Below are 20,541 nucleotides of genomic sequence, written 5' to 3' on the forward strand. Positions count from 1 at the left end.
GAGGGGTAGGCAACCTATGGCACAGGTGCTGAAGGTGGCACGCGAGCTGCTTTTCAGTGGCACTCACACTGCCCAGATCCTGGCCACCGGTCTGCATTTTAATTTTAAATGAAGCTTCTTAAACATTTTAAAAACCTTATTTACTTTACGTACAACAATAGTTTAGTTCTATATTATAGACTTATAGAAAGAGACCTTCTAAAAACATTAATGTATGACTGGCACGCAAAACCTTAAATTAGAGTGAATAAATGAAGACTTGGCACACCACTTCTGAAAGGTTCCCAACCTCTGTTCTACTGTATACCAAAGCCTGGCCATTGATGGTTGTGATCAGGACAACTCCCCAGCATGGACTATCCCTTACTATAAAGGCAGAGATCCAGTCATCTTGATGATTTAGACTTTTACTGGGAGATCTTTAATGTAACGTTACAGTGACTTGATTCAGGTCCCACAAACCCATAAGAATAGCAACCTAATAGTATTTGCTGTGTACCAGAGCTATGGGGGTGGGGAAGGGAGAGGAAGGAGAGTAATTCCATCTAATGACTTATTTTCAGTAACATTATTATTGCTGACCTGTTGGAGCTTATAAATAGGGCAATCTTGAGAAACTTAGTTCTAGCAGTCCCTGCTCTGGGAGGCAGTATGACACCTGAACAGTATACTGTGTATCTTAAGGGAGGTCAGGAACAAAACTGAGGAGACTCTGTTGTGGTCATCCTTAAGCTAGTGAATAAAAATGACACCCATCAATGATTTGTTCTGTAATTTGATAGCTTTGGGGAGGGAAAGCAGTGACAAGGTTGGCAACATGACAGCAATTTACTTTTAATCTATAATCTCTGCCCACTTTTCTCAGTGTCGAACGAGGAGATTCTTCCTGGGGTCAGCAAAATGCCGAAGTGGGTGAGCTTAGACAGAGATATGGTGCAAAACTATCCTGACGTCAGTGTTGTCACGTGTTCTCATAGGTGGTATTGTCCGTTACCTTACAGAGTTGTGTATGTGGTGGTGGTGGTTTTTTAAGTGAGAGACACTTGTAGTCAGGCAGGTTCAAAGTTGGGGATGTCTCTGATCAGGGTGCAGAGAAAGGCAGGGCTCTGTGAAGTAACAGTTGATGTTTCTCTTGGGTTAACAGAGGAGTTCCGGTCCAGTACAGTGGTCCTTACATTTTATACAGGACACCCTCTCCCACACCGGGAACAACTCCTCCTCAGCCCTCCACCCATGCAGCATCTTATTTAGCAATATAAGGAGGACAGGGTGGTTACTAGATTAGGGCTATTGTTTCAGGCTGTCTGCAGACTCAGGCAGGCATCACTGTACCAGTTTACACTTGGTTCATATATTTAAGGTTATCCCTGCAACCATAAGGGCAAGAAACCTTTCTCTCTTTATTATTTTTTTAAAAAAGGGGTGGGTGTGGTTGCAATCTCCCCAGAAATATGGACACAACCTCCTGGTTAAGAACCTCATGTCTATTGATATGAAAAGCCTGGAATTCTTGAATCCTGGCTCTGCCATTTCATCTGTAGCTGTGCACTGCAGGTCAAGTCACTTAACATTTCTGCTTCAGTGCAGGGAATGTGAATTAAGGCTTGTCTTCACAGGGAAGTTGGTGTGAAATAGGAAAGGTAGGAATTTAAAGCACAGTAACTTTTCCACACCAGTTCCCAGTGGAGACCCTTATTCCACACTGAGTGCCCACAGGGGGAGCTAATATAGAATAGTTACTTTGCACTAACTATTTCGAGCTTTTCCCCAAGACAAGTCCTTAGTGAATCTTTTTATAAAGCACCTTGAATGTGGTGCCATATAGACACGTTGTTTTTTTTTTAAAAATAAATATCTACGGAAAATGATAAAAGTGCGCTCATTTGAAGAAGAGCATCTTTGTTTTTTCTAGGAGAGTTTTGAATGATAGTATTTGAGCTCTGATAATGACAGCTTTTCCTGCAATGGGTTATCTGGGCCATCATGATTATTGTACAAGCAACTTTCATGCCACAGGTTCACCAGACTCATTCATTGCAAGAATTATCCACATGGAAAGAGATTGTCTGTTACACAGCCACCTGTGGAGTGAATATATTGTCTGGTTAACAACACAGCTCAGTGTGTCTTAGCATGTTTGCAGGAGGGGCTTAGGTAGGCAGAATTTAATTGTCAGAGTTGAAATTCGGTCAGGGTTAATATCCCTTCACTCATGTAAAATGCTTGTCTGTGGAACCCCAAACAGGGGAAGGAAAAAACTGGGGGTGTTGGGGCCTGCTAATGGGCAAAAGAGCTGATAGCTCAATTGGGCTTAATTTTCATTTTCTTTAACATGTTGAGAGGGCATGTGTCTTGATTAGTGACAGTCTCGTTTAAAAACTAGGCACTGAGTCACACTACATATATTATGCAATCCAAATGCAAACGTACACACAGATTAGATATATTTTTTTTTTTTTAAGAATGCTGTTACCAAATACTATGCTTTACAATGCTAACAACTTTAAAATCAGTTCTTCCTGGAGATAACTGATTTATTAGACTCCTATCCTTCTGAAGGCAAAGCTAATTGCAATTAGGAGACAACGCAACATGTAGCAGATATAATTTCGAACAATACATCTTTCAACATTGGGCACTACCCATTAATATGCTTTGAAAACAGACTTGTGCAGGCCAATTGACATCTGACTTGAACTTGGGTATGTGTGACAGGGTGTGTATACATGCATATGCGCTGTGTACAGGCAGTGCATGCATTGAATATTGGTATGATGCATCTGGAAATACGGTACATTTATCATCTCCTTAGTTTGTGTATGCATGCATATCTGTATATGAGTGGTGCATATGCATTCACTATGTTGTGTGTATAATATATCTATTAATGCAGTGTATAGCTTGAGTTCTTTAGTTTTGTGATAGTGTGTATGCATGTCTATTGTATATGGGTGATACCTGCGTTGTGTGTGTGTCTGTGTGTGTGTTTGTGTGTGATATATCTATCAGGCTATGCATATATTGTATTCCTTAACTTAGGCAAATTTGACAGTGGGGGAACCCAGGTAGAGTGAGCTGATAGCAAGTGTGAAAAGTTGGGACACTTTTTTTATTCCCCCCCCCCCCCCGGGGGCACCGAGTATAGTTGTCTGTATAAGAGAAAGCCGCTAATATTGGGATAATATCAAAGTCTGGTCACCCTATGCTAAGGTGAGGAATCCCAGCATCTGTTTTTCCCAGTAGGAACATAAAAGCAGTGAAGCATTTGCATTCTTCCTCTTAATGAATGAAAAAAACTGTGTTTAACTAACTCCATGAGCCCCTTATGATGATGACCAGTGAGAGAGTTTTAATTCTGCCAAAGGTCATGTGACCTGGAGTTTTCATTTGGCATCAAGACATTTAGTTTTAACTAGAAATATATATTTCGTGGGTCATTCAAACTTGGTTTTCTATGTGATTTTTTTTTTTTCCCCTCTCCCTCCTCCCCTTTTCTGGAGACAGAACTTCTGTTTTTTCTCTGTTTTCCCCTCCTTTCATCCTGTTTTCTTCCTGCCTTCTTTCTTTTCCACCTGTTCAGATCCTATCTACATTCGCACAGCTCAAACCTGTTGCCCTTTGATAAAGGACTGTAAGTTCAAAGATCCCAAATGCTTTTCACTGGTCCTGCAGCCCTCGGCACCCTCCCATCCTCACTACCTATCTCTCCCCCTCTACTCCCCACCACTTCCCCTCTAGGTTAGCTTTCCTTGCCAACCCCACATCATTCCTCCTCTCTGGTCCAATCCTCATCCCTCCAGACCATTCAAATCCGCATCCCACTTCCCTAACTTCAGCGGAAGCTTGTGCTCGTTGTTTGGAAGGTCTCATTTCCATCTGAACTGAACTCTGAAGGGCGATGGGACCTTTCTGCCTTGGAATCTTTTATCATGGTTCTCCCAAGACTTTGAAATGCCCCAGCTGTAAGTCCCAGAGGTTTAATGGATTCTGGGGTTCTTCAGACAAGAAGGACCTGCAAACCCGGAAGTGAGAGCATTCTGCAGCAGAACAGGTGTGGATGCCAAACTACACAGCGCGAGTGAACTGATAAAATTGTGCTTGTTGCCTAATGTGAGTGAATTGCTTATGTTTGTGCACTCAGTCCGTGGGGCTTGACTGGCTGGGTCGTCTAGTGTACAGAGCACTGGACTGGGACCCAGGAGACCTTGGTTTTATTCCCAGGTCTGCCACTGGTCTGCTTGGTGATCTTGGACAAGACACTTCCCCTGTCTGTGCCGCTGTGTTTCCTCACAAGTGAAATGTGGATAATGATGCTCCCCTCTTTTGTAAAGCACTTTAAGGTCAGCTGATAAGTGCAATACAAGAGCTAGGTATTATTTTGTTGAAGTATTTAGTGTTCAATTATAAGAAGACTGCTTGGTATTACTCAGTGGAGACAACTACAGTATGTTATAGGACAGTATGTATGAGGGATGGGGAGAGTGGCTTGTTTGCTAAGTACACACTTCTCAGGCCTCTTTATAGTAAAGTCTCTAATAGTTTAGTGGACTGATAGTATGCGTTGCTTTAACTAACTTTGTTTATTAACACTGATCATTCCTCTCCCTTCTCATGTGTCTTTACCTCGCTCCGTTCCTGCCTCCCTCTTTAGTGCCTGTGATTTGCAGGCAGATGAACTTTCAAGCCAGCAGCGTAGGATTGTGCATCTTAACCTCTTTCCCAGGTATTGACTTGCTGGCATAAAGCTGAGAAACGAGTCCTCAAAGTTTTGGTCGGCAGTTACCGCTGTTCCCTGACTGCCTCTCTGTTTCAATAAACAATTGATTCAAAACCATGGTTTCCAGTACTGGAGAAAATATTTCATGCTGGGTTTGTAAAAATGATCTAAATGGAACCGACATTCTGGCTATAAAACACCTGTAACATTACTCATTTAGTTATGTTACCAGAGACATGAGTTTCTTTTGATTAGTAGTATTTTCTTTGCCACTTTCTTCCCCACTCTGAAAGCAAAGCTTTCTGTATATGAGGATTTATAGAAATATGTTACTAGCACAAAAAAAGTCATGTACAATAAGGCATTGATATAAGGAGAAATAATATATTGTTTTGGAGTCTTTGCCTGATTTCTCTCTTTCTTGGGATGATCATCGTAGCTCAGAACAATATATATAAAAATAAACGTCTTTAATAATAAATAATATCAACAATAATATCTTGCAGTTTTTCAGAACCTTCCAATCAGGCTCTTGTCAGTTTAGACATCTTATTGAATGAAGCTTCACAACATGCTTGGGTAGACTATACATACCCGCCTACCCCCATACCTTTTTACAGGCATGGAAACTTAGGCACAAAGGGCTTGATTCTGCAAGGTGTTATCAGTGGCGGATTAGTCACTGGGCCAACGGGGTCCATGCCCAGGGGCCCTGGCCAATTGAGGGGCCCCAGAAAAGGAGAGCCCCTGTGCCCTGACCCCACTCTGTCCACCTAGCTCTCCTGCCGGGAAACGAGGCAAGTCCCCATGCCCTGACTCTGCTCCCCTTTAGGAGTGCCAAGCAGGTGGGGAAACCCTCACCCTCTGACCCCACTCCCCAGCAGGAGTGCCAGGGGTGGGGGGGACTGCAGGTGGAAGGGATAGGGAGGGGCCTCCACTTGCTCTGACCCAGGGCCCTACAAAACTATAATCTGCCTCTGGGTGCTGTGGAGTCTGGCCCTGATCCAGCAGTGGAGCTTTCTCACATGCTTGGAGTTAAATTTGTGCTTAAATGTTGTGCACTATGGCCCCACTCCACCAAAGCATCTTTCAGAGTCAAGCCTACAGATTTGCCCCCATGGTCACAAAGTGAATAGAGAACACAGCTGGGAGGTAGAAGCCAAGAGTTTTGAGTTCCTATCTTGTGTTTTAGTCACCATCTTTATCTGTTACACTAAGGCCACTGCCCGGGCTAAGGCTGGCTGAAGGTTAAGTAAAGTGTTTCACTGCTCTGTGTAAACTGGGGGTGTCTTCTCCTAATTCACATGCTTGTCTCGTTCTTGAGGCCATCATGGCTGCTTGACCAGCAGGCAGAAGGAGAATTCGTTCAGCTTTTAGAGTCATAACCATACTGTTTCTTGAGTGGCTGGAGGGATCTCTGATGGGAGAGGACACTTCTTTCCCCATTGTGGGGGAAGGCTGGAGTGATAAGATGCTTCTTGCAACGCCCCTAATCCCCCGGAAAAATAAAAAGATGAAAGAAAAAAGTGATATTTCCCTGTACGGGGATGCAGAGAAGTCTGTTTCAAAAGCCATGGCAAGGAAAAGCCAGGCATTTCTCAAGAGCTCAGTGGTCTCGCATCAGATGAAAAGATCATTCTTTTCAAAAAACCAAGTGGAGTGTTGCATAGATATCAGCTTTGCTCAGCAGATTAAGGAAAACTTGCTCATCAGTAACTGATTGCCATGTGAATGTATATTATGTAGATGAAATTAATCAAGGCTAAGGGTTAAAGTTTCCATTTGTTCTTTTTTGAGAAATCATCTGGAGTAGTTTGGGAGGGAGGTAAATTGTTTTAAACATTCTCTCCCCCCCCCCCCCCCCCCCCCTGAAGCTTTCTTTTCTTGTCAGGATACTGACTAGAATCTTAACACAGTGTTGACACTGGACAGGGTTATTACGAAACACTATTTGTCACGATCTATTCGATTATTAAGTAGTGGTCTACTTAAAATATGTCATCCTGCACTGTACGAGCCACAAACTTTTTTGCAGGCGTTTGTTTGTGTGTGCAGAGGGTGGAAAATATGAACCCTTGAAGAACAGGAGGAGGAGATTTGTTTCCAGTTGTATCTGACTCTGATTTCTTTTCACACTGCTCTCTGACCTATCTGCCTCCAAATAGTTTTTTCTTTCTATTTATCTTGTGTGCAGGTGGGTGCTTGGAAAAGCACTGGGTTGACAGTGCTGTAAAAGCCCCTCTAACTATTAAACAGGTGCCATATGGGGTAGTGGTGCTAACCCTAACCTGATAGGACTACCCTTCTCTACTGTAGATGCAATCACATTTTTTTCTTGCCATCTTTCAGCTGCCAGTCAGTACTATTTGTGATGTGGACACCTGCTGACTAGGAATGGGATTGAGACCTCCCATATATTTTTTTGATAAGAACAGCCATTAGCTGTTAACGATGTTTGGTCAGACATGCCCTAGTGGTGAAAGTCCCCAATCTCTTGTTACCTAATCCCTGAGCCATTAGGTCTTTCCCAAGTGAGCAAAGGGCGAGCGCTTCTGCTTGGCTCTGCAGTGCTTGGGAACTGCTGTTTTGTAGGCAGAAAGCTGCAGCTGTATGCAAATATGTCAACAATCGAAGATGCGTATTCAGTTTTGCCTAACATCTTTGCTCTGAGATTATGGATTTTAATTGGGATGGTTATTACTTTAATCACACAAACATGAGGAACAATTTTTGGTTGAGATTTTTGAATCAACGGAAGCTGGAAAAAAAATCAGGTCACTCAAGTGCCTCGGTATAGATTCCGGAATCTAACTTTAGGCATGCAGGTTGGAAAATCTTGGCCTTTGTGGTTATTATCCAAGAGGTCGCTCCACACTGGGAGCAGATCCTGTGTAAGCTGTCATAGCTCCACTGCTTTCAAATGGGGCTGTGACAGTTGACAGCAGCTGAGGATCTGTCCCACTGTGTGTGTGAGTAGAAATTGCTTTTTGCAGTCTCATCCGACTTCCATACAGAGCCTTTCTCTTTGCTAGCCCTTCTCTACTTGCTAACGCTCGGACAGATAATAGCTGTGCTCCCTTACAGTATGTTTTGGAAAGCTCCACGGCTCAAGTTTCTCAGCTTGACATATTTTCTCTAGCTCTAGCTCAAAGGGCCCTTCCTATGCTGACAACTTGTAGATCCTTGCTTCCAAGTTGCCTGTGAACATGTCCTCTATAAACACAGTCCCTGACAAACATACGCCTTACTGTAGGACAAAGTTTCTGTGGTCGTGTTTTCTTTTCTTGGCAGATCTCATTTCATTGCAGGAGTGCAGTATAATTTAATCACCAACATCAGTAAACCTTGGTAATGGCTAGTCAATGATGCATTCCCACTAAATATTCTTACAGTATGTTTGATTGTGAGGTCTCTGAGGCAGACAGGGGCGGCTCCAGGCACCAGTGCAGCAAGTGCATGCCTGGGGCGCCAAGCTGCGGGGGGTGGCCCACTGGTCGCTGTGAGGGAGGTCTGCTGGTCCTGCGGCTTCAGCGGCAATTTGGTGGCAGAGACGCCGATGGCGCGGCACTGGTGGACCTCCTGGAGGTATGCCATCGAATCCGCGTGAGCAGTAGACCGCCTGCAGGCACGCCGCCTGCCTGCCATGCTTGGGGTGGCAAGAAGCAGAGAGCCTTATCTGTGCTCTTTGTTCAAGGTGACATTTAAAAATAAAATAAAATAAAATAAAAAGCCTAATAGACAGAGGAGCACGAGTCGTATTATTTTCCAATGGGACTTGGGCCCCTAAATCTCTTTGGCACTTTTGAAAATCCTACCCATGGTGCCGAGTTGAACTGGACCTCCAAACGCCTGTTTGTGGTCCTGAGGTGCTACTGCAATAGAAATAAGAATAACTAAACTGAGATAATTTTGAATGATAGACAAGGAAGGTGAGGTAATATCTTTTATTGGACCAACTTCTTTTGGTGAGAGAGAGAAGCTTTTGAGCTTACAGAGAGCTGCTCTTCTGGTCACTATGTACACTGGAAAGTTTGTCTCTCTCACCAACAGAAGTTGGTCCACTAAAAGACATTACCTCACCCACCTTGTCTCTCTTAAAACCTGAGACCAACTCGGCTACAACAACACTGCCTACTTAATTTAAATGTTGTTGAACAGTAGCGAGACCTGCACATGAGCTAAGTTTTCTGCACTCTGTGGAGAATTATTTAGACCATATAGTAAAAAGAAGCTAAAGTAACCAGGTAAACTTAAAGTAGATTGTCTCCCCCCTTCCCCCATCTCTTCGATGCTTCAGCTTAGAACATGGCAATAGAAAACAGCTGAGAGGGAGAGGGTATATACCTAATTCTGGTAGTGCTGGGTGAATGGCTGTCTAGAGGACAAGTTCTTACTGGTGAATTTCATTGTAGCCTTTAAAATACATTGAATTGAATTGACCAGATTTCCCCTTCCCCCCCCCCCCCCCCAAATCTTGACACCCATATTTGGGGGCAGTTTTTCAAGAGAATGGTTCTCCCATTTAGGCACCTAAACAAAGTTCTCAATATCCAGCAGCTCCTACTGAGAAGAGCGTTGTCATTGACTGACAGCTTTTTGGGGTGATGTTAGCAGAGAGGCAAAGGCTGTTTGGGCATGGAGGTTGAGCGGCCCTTGTTCTGAGAGCTGATCCCTCTCAAAACGGGTTACAATTCGACTCTGGGAGCCATGGGGAAGCCTTGGGTGATAAGGCGACTGTTGATTCCACTGTACCTGTGACTGAATAAAGAACTTGAGTTTTTTCATTAGTAGCCGCAGAGACTCTGCAGCAGGAACCAAGTTGACAATTTTGTTTGAGATACCTAAGAGAGAACAGACTCCAGCTCCCTTGTTGCTCAGTGGAGCTAAACCGATTTAGTGGCACAAGAATCTAGCCCAAAATGTTTACATGGCCTAAAAGAGCCACTTGATACATAAACTTCACAGTGCTACGTTTTTGTGACTTGATACTAATCGGACAGGGTAAAATTCACTCCTGTGCGGAGGGCAAGTACAGGCCATGTACACCATTTAAGTCCCACCTAAAACCCATTTTGAGTTCTTAAGTACATCATAAGTGGCACGTAGGCCATGTGCTGACTCTCAGCATAGGAATGAATTTCACCCATTGTGCATAAACTCCAGTGTCTGTTTTATAGCAAATAAAACACAGCTCTAGCTCTCACTGTGAAAAACCATCATTTGCCAACCACCTAGTGATAATGGGGATATGATGCTTTTCTCCTCTGTTCTAAGAACAGTAAATAATTGGCAGCTTTTGGTAAATGTTGACTCTTTCATAGAAGCTGTTGCAGTCATTTAAAAAAAATAAAAGCCTTTTGGAACTTGTTCGTGGAGTCCCAGAGGCAGCAAACATTGGAGAATTCTTGCCTTTGGTTTGGTATTCTGCTGAAGAGTTCTGGTAATTTAGTTACAAGATCACTTTCCCCTTTAGGTGAGTTATTGCTTTTAATCATAGGTTATATGGTAGCCGGAATGTACAGCACAATGGAGTATGAAATATCTTTCAGCACATATACTAAAGATAATTTTTCCAATTCTAAACCGATTTAGAAGGCAGTAGACACCAAGAGTGATGAAATGTCAAACTGCAGTTTAGGTGAGGAAGCTATAATGCTTTTGTTTGTATACACGCGCACACATGCACACACATGTAGAGAGAAAGATAGCCTGAGAAACACTTTAGCTTTATATCTAATTAGTTTCCTCAGAAGTTAAATTTCTTTCCCCTATTTGTGATGCAGATTAAACAGTTTTACACCTTAGTCCTCCAGTCAAGCTCTGTCAAATTGAAATGTCTGGGAAGTGAAGGCTGAATGACTGTCTCATGCACACACTGTTAGCTGAAATTATAAACAACTAACTCCACAGGCACCCACTTTATAGTAGCTCCATCTAGGTTGCTTTCCCTAGTTTGTTCATGAGAAGGTCATGCGAGACAGTATCAAAAGCTTTACTTAAGTCAAGATATACCATATCTATTGCTTCTCCCCTATCCACAAAGCTTGTTACCCTGTCAAAGAAAGATATCAGGTTGGTTTGACACAATTTGTTTTTGACGAATTTATGCTGACTGTTACTTATTGTCTTCTAGATGTTTGCAAATTGATTGCTTAATTATTTGCTCCATTATCTTTCTGGGTAGAGAAGTTAGACTGACTGGTCTGTAATTCCCTCGGTTGTCCTTATTTCCCTTTTTATAGGTGAGCACTGGATTTGCCCTTTTCCAGTCCTCTGGAATCTCTCTCGTCTTTCATGACTTTTAAAAGGTAATCTCTGTCCCTGCTGCCATGTACTTCTATGTAGGTGATATTTACTCCTAAGAGAACCACATCTGTTGGGTGACCCCAACTTCAACACACTTTTTACTTCTTAGAGGGATGTTTTTTAAAAATGTAATGGCACACTCAAAATTACCTCGTCATCACTGAGGGGGAAATGTACGGTTTACCTGTGTGAAGTTTTAATAGTCCATGCTTCCCAAAACAAGAAGGATTCAACAAGAAAAGCCATATGAAAATAACAGTAAGAAAACAATCTTTTTAAAACCTTGACCTTAAATTCTTCTGATAGGTAACCTCCAAGTTAAAAAAGAATTTGACCTTTTCTTATTTGAAAATGTGAATAGATACTGTACTTTGAGAATCAGAAATGCTTTGACTGTTGCAAAGTCCCTAATTACTTTAAATGCCATTTATTTTAAAACAATCACTGGATCAAGTTATCAAATAATTCTAGTGGAAAAACAACAAACCTAGGATTAACACTGATAAATTAGAAATATTCAAGGAAATTAAGTGTGGGGGGGAAGGGGGGGGCTGACTCTTCCAAACTGGAAACTCTGTAAACTTGCATCATTACTATGCGAATGGCGACACTTCACTTCTATCTCACATCATATATTGTTGATATAATAGATGATTGAATAGAACAGGTGTTTCATCTTTCAGATTGATTCTTTAGCCTATTGTTTAAACCAGGAATTACCCAATATGGCTAAAAACAATCTGATTATAATCCAACCTCTGCAAAATTGGCATGGAGTCAGAAAACTCCTCTCTCTAAAACCACGTTTCACTACCAGGACAGGACTCGCCAAGGCAAATACATTTTTCAAAACGTGGGCCCATACAGGGATTATAACCTTAAATGACTCTCCTCAGTAACAGTCTCATGTGCTTTGATTAACTGCAGCAACAACATAGAATAGGAACAGAACAATGTTGCAGGTACTTAAAATTAACAGACTTCATAACCAAAGTTGCATCCCTCTCTCTGGTAGCATTTCCTGCAATAGCCACAGAGACACACCTTCAATGTATAAACAGACATAAGCATTTTATTTCCAAACTGTACATAATCCTCCAGAATATGGTGGATGAGGAATTTAGAACAAAGACATGGATTCAGAGAGAGTGGAGGCTGAGTGCTACCAATCATAAATATTAATTTGCAATGGATTCACACAGTCTTCATACCCACACCATCATTCCTGTACCTTTTAAAAAAAAAAAAAAAAAAAGATGATTGGTTAAAAAAAATTATTTCCCTGGCAAAATTTTGTTTGGATGAAAAATTTAATTCAAATTTTGAAATTTTAAATAAGAAATTTAAGTGCTGTTCTTAAAGATTTTCTCTGCTCTTCATTGTCTCTACACTGAAATTACTCCTGAGCAACAATGGCAGTTTTCTTCCCCAAATGGTACTGGTTTTATATGGGGAAAAAATTACATAAACTTTAAAAACCAACAAATGCCAAAACCAAACACACTCACCCGTTCATCCTCTTCTCTGCTACCTACAACCACTGAGCTGTCAAGTCATCTTCCCACCCTTACTGCCACCACCAGCTCTTTGTTTCTTCTGATCTACTCTTAGATTTTGACTGTAATACTTCCATTAATGGAATATTTCTGTGAACTCTGTGTTACAAAATTGCATTGTAAAAGATTGTGTTGGATATCCTTCCTGTGAGTAGGGTGGTGAGGGTAGCTGGCCTCCATCTCGCACTTGGAATAAGGTGATAATTTTGGGGTTCTTGGTCAATGCTTTTGGTTTCAGTTCTCTGGATAATCTCTGCTACTTGGATTTATTTTATCCCAGTGAAGACTAGCCTCAGAACTCATCTGTTTGGCTAATGAAAGAGAGTTTACTGGTTAGAGCCTGAGTCCTAGGCTTTGTCTGTAATTGGGATTAGTCCCAATTCACCCGTCCAATGGCTGGAAGCCAATGAAACTGAAAATTACACTGGTTAAACCTTCATATGCTTGAAATTGGGGTAGGCTCCCCAATTGCAAATCACAACTATCCTTGTCTGCCCCAGCTATATAAATTGCTGGCCACCAATCCCACGTCTAGACAAGGCTTGAGAATCAGGACTCTTGGGTTACATTCTCACTCTGTTTACTTGCTGTATGACCTCAGGAAGTCCCTTATCTCTCTGTGGTTGTGAGTTTTCATTACTTTGTGTCTGCAAAGCACTTTGAGGTCATTATCTGAAAAATGCTGCCCTTCAAACCATTATGTCTGTTACAACCACATGCTATCAGTCATTCACATTCCTCGAGTAATTCATAGTCATAGGCAGAGCAGGTAGAAAGGTGAAATAATAAATTGTGCACAGTTTGGAGGAGTGGTTATAGCTTTTTTTCCCCCCTCCTTTTCTTTTCTTTTCTTTTCTTTTTTCCTTTCCTTTCTTTTTTTCTGTAGGACGAAAGAAGAATAAATTCCTTGAGGGCCCTCTTTCGGAGGGGAGGGGGAAGAATTAAAAAAGCATGGACATAAGATGGTTGAAATCCACAGACATCAGGCCCCATATTTGCTGCTGAGGGGGATGGGAGAAGGAAGGGATAGCCCAGTCCTCCCCCCACCAACAGAAATGGTCGTCATCCTTGTGCCCCTTAAGCTGTAGGTGGGTGAAGTCCTCTGACACAATGTCATTGTCCTGCCCATAGTTGGTTTCATATTTGATGAGATTGGCACATTTGTCTCTGGGACAGCTGACTGGGGCCTGACGGAGTGAATTGCTCTGCGGGCTTGAGGTGCATTAGCATGGAGGGAAGTGCCACAGGCACATCCTCACTCTGACACAGGGTCAGCTTTACCTTCACACAGTACAAGACTAGGATCCCCGGTACCTTCTTATTGGCCCCTTCCTTGACTATGGTGCTAGAGGCCAGGTTAGTGTGTTTTGAGTTTCCCATCCAGTGCCATGCCCCATTTCTCACGGTTGTTGTCAGCAGGAATTTTGGGGTGTAGATCTTGCAGAAGATGGAGCTGGGATTCACCTGCTCATCGTGTCCAGTCTTGGCCACAGGACATTTTCTACTGGGTGGTGCTGAAGGCACAGATGTCTGTGTGGTGCCACACTGAGATCTTGATCTTCTTGATGCTCTTACTTGAGTTGTTGGTGTTCTGGACACTGACTGGCTCCCTGGGGTGGCTTGTGGCATGGGTAGAAGGAAGACAAAGAAATCTCGTACTTAAGTATGTCAGGGCTGGAAGAATTGCTAAGGCAACAAATTACGTGTATTCATTCGCTGAGGGGAACATGTATCACAAAGCAATTAAACTGTCTTTTCAGGAAAACATAGATTGCAAAAGCAGACTTAATTTTGTGCTTTTCTACCAAAGAGCTGCTTTCTGAAACCACTTCCCACCTTGCAACATGTGTCTGGGCATTAAAATGTTGTGCATTTTCTTGTCATTACAAATACTTACTTTGAATGAATCTATTGAAACAGTAATTTTTTATTTTATTTATTTTACCCTTCTGTCTTGCTTCCAAAAGCAGTAGCTTTTTTCCTTTTTCTTGGTTGAATCTAAAAAATGATGATGATTTCAAATATTGCTTAGAATAATTGCCTTGTTCCCTCTTTTGTATGACACCAGAGCCTTGGCTGAATCTTAAATCAAATGCAACAGGCAAGAGGGCTCTTCACAGCCTGGCAAAGTTGCAAGTCGGCTTCAGCCAATTCTTATTTGTAAATGACAGTTTTCTACAGGAAAATATATCCTTGGACATCAGTTATAGAATCCTAGATTGCAGAGAGGAAAGGAATAATTGAATTCTGATTTACCCTCCCCCCCACTCTCTCTCATCCCCCCCCCCCAATAAATAAATAAATTAAAAATTAAATATAGTTGTGGTGACAGTCTGGGGAAGTATCTATAGTACATTTTGATAGCATTGGAAATTGGAGTGATGTTTACTTTTTTTCTATACTCCAGATCTTTTGTTCAGAGTCTGAGCTTGGTAGAGATGGAAGGCTTAGTCTTTAGTCATCCAGTGGATCCAAATGGGCAGATTCTGGTTTTGGAAGCTCCACTGATTCCAATGGAATCTGATTTGCAGGACAGAGCCTTGTGTTTATAACAGTGTTTGATCGTATGCGTATGTAACAGCATAACTTTAATACTACGTGTATACACGCCTAACATAGTTGGAATCTATGTCAGAAGCCTTGTTGCTCAGACGGTAGTTGCAGCTCCAAGGTTATGGCTGTGTCAATTATAATTGGACATGGTTTTGATGTGAGCAAGGCAGTATCAAAGCAAAGGTACTGTGTGGAGACAGCTTTTCTCCCCCACTACACTTTAAACATAGAGAGATTATCTACTTTACTAGAGGCCTGTTGGCTAAAATCCAACCTGGTTTCTCTTGTAGGCATGGTTAACTTTGAAAGCACACACTTGAGTGTGTGGCTTTTTTGCTGGGAGCAGGGAACAAGTAAATGGAATCTAATTATCCCACGCTTTTATAATGTGGAAGGCTCTGAGGGTTTGTATGCATGTGAAAATTAATCTGGAATAAGGTAAAGAGCATGTTAAATCCAGATTAAGCTAATTCAGAGGGCAGCATTCTTAATCTGGAATAAGTGTCTATTTATGGAGTTAATCAACAATAGCTATTCCACAGTCCCTGTAGTAAATTCTGTAGCCATTTACACCAATTGGTTAGAGATTGTGTACCAATATCTGGAATTTAAGGCAGTCCTAGTTAGAATGGTTCAGTAACTGAAGTTCTTGTCTTGACTGGACTTTACAACACTATGTTTTAAAGCAAGAGTCTTCTGGTCCTTCCTTGTGTGCACACACAAACCAGTGGCTTTTTTATTTTTTTCTTAGCCATCTTTGGGATTGTTTGTCTTTGTGCTGGAGGGATCATGATTAAGGCTCCTAGAGTGCTGTCTAGGAAACTGTTAATTTGTGGGCATCAAAGGAGCATCTGACTTTTCAGCTATTTGGGGCATCCTGGTTGTTTTGAAGCAGGATTGATTGTGCTTTTCTTTGTGTACGTCCTTAGGACCTGAAGAGTTTGTAATACCAGATCAAACCTAGTTTGGGATCCTGCTTTAGCCCAAGGCTAGTACTTACCTCAAATGAAGAGAAAGTTCCTGTGTGTTTTTGCTGTAAGGAATGGATGGATTCCTTTCCGACTCCTTGTAGATTTACAGCAAGGAACATGGGATTCAATTCTGCTTGCCTTAGGCCTTGTCTGTATTGGAGACTTGACCCAGTTTCAGTCAGTGGCTATTATTTTTGCTTGAAACTAGACTAAGCTTCACCAACTCAAATAATGGCTTTGCCAGTCTATATTAGTGGATTTGCACGGTTGTAGCGATCCTCCTAGCTGGTCAGTCAGGCCAAATCCTCTGTGTAGACAAGGCACTAATTTGCATAATTGTAAACTTTGCCAATTGTCATAAAATAAATCTGGCCCTTTTAAAAAATAAATCCAGCACCTGCATTTCAGTTGAATAGTTGCAGAAATGAATTACCCAGGCTGACTATCCATGCTGCTATTTCCTTTTATTGGTTCTAAATTTATCAGCCATTAATTTAACAGACTCCTTGTTCCCAGGTTATGGGGCGAAGTAAAAAGGAGTGAGTGGTGCATTTTTCACTGTACCCTTTGTAAGTTAGAATGCCTCTGCCAAGCCCATTCTGTGTCTAATGGAACACATAAAATCAGGTTCTTTTATACGTGACATTTCTATGTACCCATTTTAGCTGTGGTTTCAGTTAGTAAACAGCCATAAACTTTCAGAGTGTATGTTGGGTCTGATACTATCTGCTAGTTCTTTTCACCAGCATTAGGGATCTTTTTCTGTATTGTCTGTCTTACTGTTCATTCTCACTCCAAAATAGCTAGGCCATACTGAAGAAAAATGGCATTAAAGTGCAGAAGGTAGCAGCTTTCTTACTGAGACAGTCATCTCTCTGGGATCATATGACATTAGTGCTCCTGATGTGCATTGGCTGCCTGTTGGTAGACTTTGAAGTTTTGATTCTGCCCTATAAAGCCCTAAATGGCCTGTGAGTGACTTATGTGACAGTCCACCTCTTTCCCCAGGCCATACTGCCATAGCTGCTGTTAGCAGGGGCTAGGGTGACCAGATGTCCTCATAAAATCAAGAATGTCCTGATATTTAATCCTTTGTCCCATGTCCCCAAACAATGTATGATCGGGACACCATTTGTCCCGATATTCATGTAAGGAGGCGAGCAGGAGGGAGGCATTGACTCCATGGATGCAACAGGGTTGAAGAATTGCACGAGGAAAAATTGCAGCCAAGCTCTCATCACCTCGCCTCCTTCTCCTCCCTCCCCCCAGCGCACTGCATCCCCATTCCTCCCCCCCCTCCGGTGCTTCCCGCTACCTAACAGCTGGAATGGGGGCGGAGCGAGGGTGGTGCATGGGCAGGGGGTGGGCGAGCACCCACCCGGCAGAGGGGAAGTTGGCACCATAGGGGTGAGTGGAGGGGTGAGGAGGCGAGTGAGCAGCAGGAGGGCAGGGAGGTGAGGAGGCGAGCAGTGGGTGGGGGACTGAGGAGGGATACAGCAAACCAGCAGGGGGCCGGGGGATGAGGAAGGGCGCAGTGGACGGGGGGTGAGTGGGAAGGGGGCAGGACCTGAGGCAGAGGGGGGGCGGAGCCTGGGAGGAGCAGGGCTGAACTATGGGGCGGGGCTGACGGCACCCCAATGTGTCTCGATATTTTAGTGTTGTGATCTGGTCACCCTAGCAGGGGCACTTGAGCTGGATCTTAGGTGTTACAAAAGAGAAGCTGCTGGCAGGGCGTTCTCTGTGAGGGCTCCAGGACTCTGGAACTTGCTCTCCACCTCTGATTAGAAATAGTCCAAATCTGAAGACCTTCTGGCCATGCTGAAAAAGACACATGTTCTACACCAGAGGTTCTCAACCTCTTTCTTTCTGAGGCCCCCTCAACATGCTATAAAAACTCCACGGCCCGCCTGTGCCACAATAACTGATTTTCTGCATATAAAAGCCATGGCTGGTGTTAGGGGGTAGCAAGCAGGGCAGTTGCCTGGGGCCTCAGGCCATAGGGGCTCCCACAAAGCTACATTTTCAGGCTTTGGCTTCAGCCCCAGGTGACAGGGCTCAGTGCCCCAGGCTTCAACCCCATGTGGTGGGGCTTCAGGTTTCTATCCTGGGCACCAGTGAAGCTAATGCTGGTGGCCCCCCCGAAGCCTGCTCATGGCCCCCCCAGAGGGCCCGGGGGCCCTGGTTAAGAACCACTGCTCTACAGGGCTTTTGGAGATGGCTGAGGGCATGCTTCTTAGACTATGAAGAGGCGAAAAGACATTTCTGTAGGTGGCTGCCTGAGCTCCTGCTGAATTGATTATTTAATGCTGCTGGAATTTAAATGCATTGTTAATGCATGTTAGGGTGGCTGAGCGTCTTTTTAGTTATTCTAAAATCTAAATAAAGTGGGCAGTTTCCTTTTAATCTTATCCAGGGACAGTAATAACACAGTTTTAACGGTGAGTAGAATTGGCAGGTGTCCAGAAAGCCCGGTTGAAAAGGGACCACTGACTGGGCTGCTAAAAGTCTGGTCGGCGGCACAGCAGGTCTAAGGCAGGCTCCCTGTGTGCCCTGGCTCTACACAGCTCCTGGAAGCTGCTGTACGGCTCCTAGGCGTAGGGATGGCCACTGAGGCTCTGCGTGCTGCTGCTGCCCCAGCTCTGAAGGCTGGTTCCGCAGCTCCCGATGGCCCCTCCGCCTACGAGCTGAACATGCCGGACGCTTCTGGAAGCTGCCCGCCCTCACCCCCTGCCCCAACCCAGTGAAAAGTGAGTGTGCGTGGGGGAGAGCGAGCGATGGAGGGATGGGGGATAGAGTGAGTGGGGGTCAGGACCTCGGAAAAAGGAGAGAGCCAGGGTGTTCAGTTTTTTGCGATTAGAAAGTTGGCATCCCTAGTATTGAGGGTAATTAACCATTGGCGCAACTGGCCAAGGGCTGTAAAGGCTTCTCCATCCCTGGCAATTTTTAAATCCAGATATGCTCTAGTTCAAACAGGAATTACTTCAGGGGAAATCCTATGGCTTGTGTTATATAGGAGGTGAGACTCACTAGAGAATCACAGTGGTCCCTTCTGGCCTAGGCATCTATGAATCCCTTACGTGCAATATAATCACTGATCACCTGCTTGTGACTTTCTGAAACTACAGCTAGTAGGCACAGGAAATTTGATCCTATACTGTAACTTTTTTCAGTTACCTTTGGATTGCGAACCACTATAAAAACATTTATTAAAAAAAATATCTGAGGGGACGAGGACAGTATTATTGAATGCCTATACCCAGACTCCCCTCAAACAAAACAAAACAAGAAATACCAAATATAATTGAATAGATTCTGAAATGCTTTCATGAAGAAATATTCTCATTAACTTGGTTAGGGATGGCATTTGAAAAATATTTCTTTTTTCACATAATGTTTTGAATAATCTGGTTAAACTCTATGCTTGTTTTGTAATTTCTTACAGATGGTCACAAGAACAAAGAAAATATTTGTAGGTGGATTATCTGCTAATACAGTAGTGGAAGATGTAAAGCAATACTTTGAACAGTTTGGCAAGGTAAGTGCTAGCACAAGTCAACACTGCATAGTTTGAATTCCTTCTCTTTTTTAAGTATATTTTGAAAAACTGCAGCAAGAATCACAATCAAATGTGAAGCTAACTTTTGCCTGTAGGTACATTTCTTGAAATCAGCCTAATATTTCCTTTTGTATTTATAAAGCGTATATTAAAAAAAAAAAAAGTTTTACTCTTGACAGCTTTGTTTCTTTAATAAAAGTTAGTAACTAAATCATTAAAAGTTGCATGTGTGTATCTCAGGGAAGAATGTGGGGCTTGGATAAGTGATGATATAATATTTCATACATCATAAAATCAGCCTTCTATTGAACAGAAATTTCAGTGGTAAAAGGGATGTGTGTGTAAGATCCAGAGAGTTCATGTGGAGTCATTAAATTATGACCATAGCTGATAACAGAGCCTTAGGAATAACAGAAGTCCTGTGTGTAATGCCAGAATGTCTATTTGATTTTCTTTTAAAAAAGTTCCCTGAGCAACGTCCTTTTTGGATGTTGTTGCAGAAACATCCTGTGAAGTGAGACAGGACCAGTGAAGAAGACCTGAAACTACCAGAATGTTAGAAGGGGATATTTTCAAGAAAGGAACGAATATAGGCTCAATCTTGTAAATGGATCTTTGCAGACAGGCCTGTACGCTAGTATGGTGTCCCACTGACTCTATACGAAAAGGCTTCTGTGTCCACAAGGATTCTGTTTCAGGATTGCAGCTCTGTGGGAAACCAGAGAAAGCTGTTGTAGAGCAGTTGGATCCCTGAGATTTTCTGAACAGATTATTTCAAGTCCAAAGTGGCGATGACTCCAACCACTCAAAAAGCAGCTTGCTGAGTCTGAAATGCTGTCTTTCTCTCTAAAGGACCCCTGTCAACTTAATAATCAGACCTCT

The 20,541-nt window shown here is 42.8% G+C and overlaps 1 protein-coding gene and 1 pseudogene across 3 annotated transcripts in view; one reads left to right on the forward strand and one right to left on the reverse strand.

Moving 5' to 3' along the window:
• The window catches only part of MSI2 (musashi RNA binding protein 2), a 397,445-nt gene that overhangs the window by 98,791 nt on the left and 278,113 nt on the right, over window positions 1–20,541 (forward strand). For all 3 annotated transcript variants that reach the window (XM_032779390.2, XM_075074083.1, XM_032779380.2), the window contains one exon: window positions 19,546–19,638. In XM_032779390.2, the coding sequence (XP_032635281.2) occupies window positions 19,546–19,638 (93 nt within the window). The remainder of the gene's footprint in view (window positions 1–19,545; window positions 19,639–20,541) is intronic.
• Window positions 13,521–16,222, reverse strand: LOC116824194 (beta-arrestin-2 pseudogene; annotated as a pseudogene).

Source organism: Chelonoidis abingdonii, chromosome 20, assembly GCF_003597395.2.
Source record: "Chelonoidis abingdonii isolate Lonesome George chromosome 20, CheloAbing_2.0, whole genome shotgun sequence".
Classification (NCBI taxonomy): Eukaryota; Metazoa; Chordata; order Testudines; family Testudinidae; genus Chelonoidis; species Chelonoidis abingdonii.